The sequence below is a fragment of the Anarhichas minor genome, unplaced genomic scaffold, assembly GCF_050575085.1.
Source record: "Anarhichas minor isolate MPS153535 unplaced genomic scaffold, ASM5057508v1 ptg000007l, whole genome shotgun sequence".
NCBI lineage: Eukaryota > Metazoa > Chordata > Actinopteri > Perciformes > Anarhichadidae > Anarhichas > Anarhichas minor.
In genome coordinates, this window is record NW_027466453.1 from 11,773,975 (window position 1) to 11,782,363 (window position 8,389).

General features: G+C 43.2%; 2 protein-coding genes across 2 annotated transcripts; one reads left to right on the plus strand and one right to left on the minus strand.

The window, feature by feature from the left end:
* Positions 1-1,524: 1,524 nt before the first annotated feature.
* On the minus strand, positions 1,525-3,950 carry tnfsf14 (TNF superfamily member 14). The gene is made up of 4 exons (XM_076080117.1): positions 3,623-3,950; positions 2,452-2,485; positions 2,295-2,363; positions 1,525-2,116 (listed from the first exon to the last, which is right to left on the minus strand). Exons 1-4 carry the CDS (start codon positions 3,815-3,817, stop codon positions 1,731-1,733), a joined length of 684 nt encoding a protein of 227 aa, XP_075936232.1. The 5' UTR covers positions 3,818-3,950; the 3' UTR covers positions 1,525-1,730.
* A 2,425-nt stretch (positions 3,951-6,375) lies between these two features.
* Positions 6,376-8,179, plus strand: LOC142937161 (transmembrane emp24 domain-containing protein 1-like). The gene is made up of 4 exons (XM_076080118.1): positions 6,376-6,576; positions 7,359-7,456; positions 7,622-7,811; positions 7,943-8,179. Exons 1-4 carry the CDS (start codon positions 6,400-6,402, stop codon positions 8,159-8,161), a joined length of 684 nt encoding a protein of 227 aa, XP_075936233.1. The 5' UTR covers positions 6,376-6,399; the 3' UTR covers positions 8,162-8,179.
* The last annotated feature ends 210 nt before the right edge of the window (positions 8,180-8,389 follow it).

Here is an 8,389-nt window from a genome sequence, read left to right on the forward strand (position 1 = left end):
TTGATATGTGACAACACAGACGTGCATTAACAATGGAACATGATGGTTTCAGACATGGAAGTGTAAATAATTAGCTGGAGATCACAGGCAAATAAAGAGAACCGTCAACCCCCACAAACCCTCTGTAAAAGTCATCTCTACAGTTGAATCATGAGAGAAACTGCAACTGCATGAATCCCAACCACAGCTGACACGGCTCCCCCTCCTTTGCCACTATAGTCTCTCACACCTCGCAGGTCAGCCAGCGCTGGAAGATAGTGACTCACACACGCATCAAGAGGCATTCATGACAGCAGACTGTACAAGAGCTCTGAGCCAAGGCCACGCATGAAGATAATATGTTTACTTATGAATTTTAGACTATATGTAGCGAAAGCAAAAGTGTGATTTGCCTCAACTCAGAGTGTTTTACCAATTTGACCGAAACTCGTGGTGCACGTCTGAAGGAAAATGAATTAACCGCCCACCTGTACACACACACACACACACACGCACGCACACGCACACACACACACACACACACACACACACAGTCCTGCTAAATGTACACCATCCATTGTTGTCTGGGGTTGGAAAGTGAGTCATGCAATCTGCTACTGATGTCTCCCCCCCCCCCCCCCCCCCCCCTCCCCTACTACCACTTCCTCTTCAGTTTACAAACATACAACTCTGTGGGCGTTTTCAAGAGCAGCTTCTTCGAACAGACTAAGCTGAAGGGAAAGCGTAACTGTGTGACATACAAAAGAGAAAAAAAACGAAAAAACTTTCAAAGGTGATGAGGCCTTTTGTTTGTACAAGGCGTCATGCTTGTCACCATGGTGATGCATTAAAACCAATCATCTATAGCATTACAGCAGATAAGTATGTTGATCTGAATGTGTGGAATCCACATATTGGTGCCTCTAAAACCCTCAAACTCAAGTACATTTGTCATATAAGTTATACTGCTGTACTGAAAAAGCAGTCATATAGCATTATCACATTCTGGTTGACACATTCACACATTATGTATCACACTGTACTGTTAAAAAAAACCTTTCTCTGCAGTGTGAGGCGTGTGGTTGGACCGAGTGGGTGAAACTGTTGCTACTGAGACCACTGAGCAAAGGCTTCTGCACGGGGCTCGTCTGACGCAGCAGGAAACGAGTTCCAATTCAGCTACATGATGTCCTCACAGAAGGCTTTTAAAAAATAAACCAACAAACACGACTTCAAATCATTATCTGTTTATTTCAGTATTTTGTAAAACATTATTGTGCATAAATACGGCAGAAATAAAGCAATTATACATTTAATTCTACCACTGAAGGAATCAGTGAAAGTGCAAAACGTGTCACAGCAAGGATGCAAAGAAATGTAGACAGTTTGTATGTTTTTAATTTTAGCATGAACATGAAACATACGTTTGTACTCAGTAACATTTTTTTTTTTTCAACATTCAGACAATTACGATTAAAGTATATAAAAACAATCCCTGATAAGAAAAAGTTTATTTACACTGTAACACTTTTAAAAAGTCCCCCCCCCCCCCCCCAACAGGAAAGCCCCCCGCAATGTCCTGACCTTCATAACACTCGATGAGGTTTTCACACCTGCCTATGCTTCCGGTTGTGGACCTATACTCTTTCTTTATAGAGAGAATCATTAAGCCTCATAACATCTATTGTCCACTTTTATTATTTACTGTTATTCCAAACTTTGGGACTCATAGTGAAATATCAATGTGATATTTATATCATATATGCACCGAAGACGTTCTCATAAGAATTGAGTCGTGCGATGTGTGAGGTGTTGCTCACTTCCACGAACAGGGCATCGCTTTTTCTGAGGTGAAACACTCCAGCCAGGTAACTGCTGGATCGCATTTGGCCGGACCTTCGTGAGACTCTTCTGGACATCAGGAGGGGAATAGTTCCGTCTGGGTACCGTTCAGTTCTCTGATTAACATAGTGGCGAAATACATCAATTTCTAAGAAGGAAACCTTGGAATAGACATAGTAATAACCCTCCTTCTGAATAACGAGGCTTTTGTCTTTGTAGTTAATTTCATAGAGGAGAGGGTCGGCATCCATGCTCCACGCCATGATTTTTGCATCGTGAACTACATCTTGTCCGTCTGGGAGAAAAAACAGCAACAATGTGAAGTCTGATTATTCATATAACGTATTCATCATTTTAAATGGAGAATTTAATTATAAAGGGCAACAGCCACAACCATATATGTCATGGAGTTTCTGCATTTGCAGTAAAATTGGACGCTGTGTTAGTATAAGGAATATGAACACTGGTCTCACCTGTCAGATGTGCAACCGGTTTGGAAGGAGGAATACCAAGAGTTTCAGGGGGAGAAGTAACGACTGGACCTGTGTGAGGAGCAGACAAAGTGTCACTGATGTGGCTTAAGTAAGTGAAGGGATATTCATCGGTTGAGTAATAAGTGCTGAGACATACCTGCGATGAGCTTCGAGGACGATGCTGAGGCGGCCTGCAATGGAAGGAAAAATGGTTGACCTCTCGGTTGCATGTTTGTTTGTGAGCATTCACACGCCATCGCTGTAGTGGCCGATACGTGACCAAGTTGGAAGTATAAGATGTAAAAAAAAAAAAACTACGAGCACATTCAATCGTAAAATCTGAAATTTGATTTCTGTCTTGCTACGATGTTTTCTTTCTGCAGAACAAAGCAGGACAGGTCCGTCTCTCTCCCCTCCCCCCCCCGTGACTGCTGCCATCACGCAGAGCATCGGAGGACAACAGGAAACTGAGTCACAGACCATCCAATATTACCGGACATCACGCCCGCACGCCGCTGACACTCGGGTTCTGTGGCCTTCTCAATAAATGGGCCGCACTTCTCCATAATAGTAAAATTATTTCTCCGTCAGCAGTTTTTTGGAAAACAAACAACCATTCAAATGATTCAGTTCTGTTTCTGTCACGAGAGTCCTTCGCTTCACTAAACATGAACACAATCCCTCACATACATGTCGACTAAAGAGAAGCGTTGTATAAAGTGGAGCCAGAACTTTAATGACATTGTTTTTGTTAAAACCACACCATAACTCCATGAAGACACTATGGGAATATCTGGAACCACAGATCTGACTCTTGGAGAGCGGAAGTTTCCACTTTGGTTATGGTACGTTTGACAGCACAGCAGAGAGTTTCCGACACGTAGCGTACAACTGTTCTCACGTCTCTACTTTGTATTGTATATTTATTAAATAAAACTCACAATGTTGACATTAATTTCAAGTAATTCCATTTGTGATAAAAAAACAACAACAATATTTACAATATAAATACATGGGACTGAAGTGTTTACAGAAAAGATGTTGCTGAGAAAAGTTGAATAATTCACACTATAAATACTTCCAATTGGTGGAAATAAAAAGGTGTTATCGACACGAAAACAAAACAGAAAGAGTTTTGCGTCGACGGAGACAGAAAAACAAGAGAAAACTGTTGGAAAACAGTAAAAGAAAAGTGAAAGTGAGAAAGAAAAGTGTTCCAGCTGAATGAGATCTTATGAGGAAAGTGAGATTAAAAAGTAAATGAATCAAAGTGAAACTCCGTTGATAAGAAATCACAGGAGACTCAGAGAAATCGGGTTGATACTCACAGACCCCGGTCGGTAGAGACGGTAGATGAAGCAGGCTTCTATGGCCATGCCGCACAACGCCACGCTCACCAGCAGGAACAGCATGGTCTGCGCCACCCCGGCACGCCGTCTCCCCTGGCTCAGCCTGGGTGGCACTGCAGGCCGGGTGGTGTGAGTGTCCACCACACACACAGAGGGATATCCACCCTTGGACATACCGACAGTGCTCTCTCTGTAGCTGGAGAAGTTGCTTCAAAGGGGCCGCGGAAGACAAAAGGACTTGAGAGACAGAGAGGGGTGACAAAGTAGCAAAAAAAGGGTGGGCTCACTTGTGGTTGGTTCAAGTGGAGATAGCTGTCACGAGTAGTCAGACAAAGAACAGACTCGCACACGGGACTCTTGAGATCTATCACCAAAAGCACCGTATGGGGCCGAGCTGCACCTGTCTGCACCTGACTGCAGACATCACAGTGACACCGTACTTGGTGCAAATTTTTTTTTTGGGGGTTTCGATGCAGCTGCAAAACCTGACAATCGATGAGTTACGAAGCCTCAAGGCAGAAGGCGACGATCACTAAGTGGGAGCACAGTGCATTTAACCTTCAGACCCTCCCACTTCACTGTAATAGCAATGTTGAAATATCTACATTCACACTTCCCCTCCCTCTCTCTCTCTCTCTCTCTCTCTCTCTCTCTCTGGCTTGTCTTTTAGTCTGACACCAGATATTGGCAAGAATAACGCTTAACATCCAGATCTCAACCACTTATCCCGACGTTATCCACAACGTTAAACCACCTCTGTGCTTCGTCTCAGAGGTGAGAACAGATAAATGCTGAGGCCGCTCACCAGACTCAGCAGATGTAGGGTGAGCTGAAGTGGCATGTTTAGACAACGTAATGTTTGATGAACTTATTCATGGTCCTCTGGATCACATCTATGAGACGGCTTCCTGTCTCAGCAGGAGTGAAGGCTTTGAAATGCTGCAGACTTTAGTGATGTACGGCCTTCGTTAACAGCGTTTCCTCTGGACCAGTGAGGGTGATGTGATGTAAGGATGTGGAAAGACATCCAAGCACCGACAAGGACTGCTCACTTTCATCACTTCTGACCTGGAAGATTTTTTTTTTCCTGCAAAAATAAACTCACATTATTGTTGTCACTGATACCACTCAAACACATCCCACACATATAATCACTTATTCTTTTCCCCAAGAAGTATGTAAGCAGAATGTGGCCAAAAAAATGAACAAAACAAAAATCCCTTTTCCTCCTACAGAGAATCTGAGAGTTCAGGTGTCGACGTCTGTCAAATAGAAGTTATAACAGTTAGAGACAAAGTCTGGGATGCCACGCTATTCCATACAAATGAGTTAAGTAGTTTTCTTATTCCCTTAAAACAGGTCTCGTGGTGGTGCTGATGGAATTATCCGAAATCAACAAATGAATGCAGAATATCAATTTTCAACACATTTAACTTGCCAATTAAAGAGATCTATGAATGACTCCATCTTTCTATAGATGTTAGCACTGATTCAGTAACGTTGAGCTGATGGTTGGGATTTTTCCATTTATTAACATAATTTATCATTTTGAGGCATTGATTTTCATATCAAGATTTTTCTTCCAAGCACATCTGTTAAGTTAAATGTCTAATATTTAAAGTAGTTAAATATGAAACTATATAATTAGTAAGAACCACAAGACTACTATACAATAATCTAATCCATTACTTTATTATTATTACTATATTTTATTATTTTCAAATGCCAAAACTAGAGATTATATAAAAATAGGATTCTGTTATGGTGGCAGGGAGGGTGAGTTGAACAAAAGGAGAGCTTTAATGTAACAAAGCTGAGGGAGCAGACTGAATAAATCAAAATACTGGGTCCAACTGAAGATGGAAAATATATAATTTAGATCCGAGACATAGGTCACAATCTGATCCAGTAATAATAGATTAAATACACAAAGAGAACAGGGTGATTAGACACAGGTCTCGATCACAAAGGCATGAAAACACAAAGACATGAAGAAAACCCAGACGTGACACATCAGGAGAAACTAACTATAAAAGGTGACGTCACCCATTGACCGTCGTTTTGAAGCCTCATGTTCGGCATTTTAGCCATAACAAGGAAACCACATCCTGAAGCATGCGAGACTACTGCATGATTCACGATGCCAATGCATTAAATAATGCGGGATGCTTCACGGATTCCTGTCACGCACCGTCAACAAACTGTGAATCACTGTGAATCACTGAGTGAGATGTCTGCAAAAGTTCCTCACGCACCCATTTCTACTTCTTCTGAATACATCCATGATGTCAAGGCTGCACGGTCTGCTTTCCCCCCCTTAGCTCCCCCTACAGGATAGAAGAGGACACGGCAAGCACAACATTTGTTAAAATGAATTAATAATGTATAAATAAACAGTACAAAATGTATGAGAAGTGATTTAAAAAAAAAAAAAAGTAAATCAAAATGCACCTTAACTAACGAGCCTTCACGCCCCAGGCCCCGTCATGCACCACCGGGCTCATCATGTAATGTGTATTGCTGCACTTTGTCACTCCGCCTCAGTTTTGCATGTGAGCGCTGTTGGTCGAGGCAGATAGTGGCTCAGACCAAGGAACTCTACTGTGAGGCTTTGTGTTTCCCCAACCGTCGGGAGTATGACAGTCAGCAATGACAGATACACAGTAAACTCGCTTCATTGTGCACGTGTGACATAGAACAGAGTCGCTCAAAGTCGGTGAAAGTGGATTACATGGACTGTGCACCGCACGCTGAGCATGATGAATGTGTCTGGAGAGCTCTGTTGGCTGGCTTGTTTAATCCTGACCGTAGACTTGACTTTGGGTTTGGGGCCATACAAAGACATGGAGTTTACATTTCTGTTATCTGCTGGCAGCACAGAGTGTTTCTACCAAACTACAGCCAGCAACGACAGCATAGAAGTTGAATACCAGGTAAATATTGTTTTCTTTCTGTCTGTCTGTGTGTGTGTGTTTAAAGTTTTGAATATAGCTTTCTTGAAGATTGTGAATAATGTCTAACTGAAAAACAAGTTAACAAGCCTTGGACTTTGGTCTTGGCATGAGATAAGAAAGCCACTACTGCTGTCGTTGACACTTCTCCTGAGATGGAGAAAAGAAAAACACATTTTAAAAGTGCTTAACATGCATCCTGCACAAGCACAAAGATGACTTAACATGATGATGACATCTGAAATGCATCCAAAATATAAAGCCACCGTAATTAATATGAAATGAAAAGCACAAATACATACATTTAAAGCACATCTGTCCTCAAGTCTCTCATATTGTGTTACAAGTCATTGTATGGCCGTGACCGCTGCATTGCTTCTGAGGTTTCTGAGCGTGTTGTCAGCGAAGAAGAGCCTGGCAGGATTACTGGAGCACCTTCACTGGAACAGGTGCTCCTATAGGGCTGCAGCACGGATGTGGAGGTCTTGATCGCCCATCACAACTAATGTCAAAGGCTGCTTCATAATGTGGAACTGTATCCCAAACCAAAACCTTGAGAAGGCCAATGACTCCAGGACCGTTGAAGTGTGTCAGGCACTGAGCTCTTCTTTTACTATAGAGGGCAAAGAGAGGCTGCAATGAGGAGCGCAAGGGAGAATGTCCCGACACAAATAGCTTAACTGCCCATTTATCATCACTTTTGTGAGCCATGCTGCTGCTCAGTGGGCTTTGACTGACCCTCAACCCCTCTGTGTCTTTCACAGGTGATAGCTGGGTCGGGTCTGGACGTTGGCTTCGTCCTCGTCTCACCCAGCGGATACCGGCTGGCCTCTGACTTCAGGAGATCTGATGCCTTTCACATGTGGGTCACTCAGAGGCTCTCCAACAACCACCTGCTTATGATTTCATATTAAAAAAAATATTTTTAGCCAAGTACTTTTTTAAATACATGTTTGCTATCAAAGTGAATAGTTTCAGCCATGCTGTTTTTTTTTTTTTAATTGTACACTTTATTTCTTCCCTGCAGGGTGGATCCCACAGAGGACGGAGACTACCGGCTGTGTTTCGACAACAGCTTCAGTAAACTGTCGGAGAAGCTGGTGTTCTTTGAGGTGATCGTGAACAGACAGAGCAGCAGTGCACATGGAGGCCAAAATGAGTGGGCGGATGTGGCCATGCCGGAAAGCTTGGTGGAGTACAAACTGGAGGACATCATGGTGAGGAGGGGAAACAAAGAGTTATTGCATCTGCAGCAGCTATGATGACCCTTCAGACAACACTTGACTTATCTGATGTCTTTTTTTTGTTGACTCTCATCTCCTCCTTTCTGCTGTTCTTCGTCTTCCAGGTGAGGTTGGACTCTGTGCACCAGCACCTGGAGAAGAGCCGTCAGCTCCTGACCGTGCTGCGGACCCTAGAGGCGCGGGACCGCTACCTGCTGGAGAACAACCTGTGGCGCGTGTCCTTCTGGTCCTGCCTCAACGTGTGCGTCATGCTCACCGTCGCCGTCACTCAAATCTACACCTTGCGCCGCCTCTTCGACGTCACCACGCGGGTGCGCACATAGTCTCAACGCAACTTGAGAAACCTGCACGTGCTCACACTTGAAAGTTGGACCCGTAACCCTTACGTGACTTCAAGCCTCGTGAGCTGGATTTGAAGGGACGGTTCACACTTTTGGAAAATAGATTTATAATTGTTTTGTGATATTTTTTGAGTTAGTCACGCGGGTGGACATCACATTCACAGTTTACTGTAATATGCACACACCGAAACACATGATGTGCATACACAT

What these genes read in the sequence shown, in the direction of transcription:
- tnfsf14 (XM_076080117.1), bottom strand. Translation starts at nt 3,817, where the DNA reads ATGTCCAAGGGTGGATATCCCTCTGTGTGTGTGGTGGACACTCACACC. An exon ending in GTCTCTACCGACCGGGGTCT is followed by an intron (nt 2,486 to 3,622) that starts GTGAGTATCAAC and finishes CTTCCATTGCAG; the next exon opens with GCCGCCTCAGCATCGTCCTC. An exon ending in ACCGGTTGCACATCTGACAG is followed by an intron (nt 2,117 to 2,294) that starts GTGAGACCAGTG and finishes TTTTTCTCCCAG; the next exon opens with ACGGACAAGATGTAGTTCAC.
- LOC142937161 (XM_076080118.1), top strand. Translation starts at nt 6,400, where the DNA reads ATGATGAATGTGTCTGGAGAGCTCTGTTGGCTGGCTTGTTTAATCCTG. An exon ending in AGATCTGATGCCTTTCACAT is followed by an intron (nt 7,457 to 7,621) that starts GTGGGTCACTCA and finishes TCTTCCCTGCAG; the next exon opens with GGTGGATCCCACAGAGGACG. An exon ending in ACAAACTGGAGGACATCATG is followed by an intron (nt 7,812 to 7,942) that starts GTGAGGAGGGGA and finishes TTCGTCTTCCAG; the next exon opens with GTGAGGTTGGACTCTGTGCA.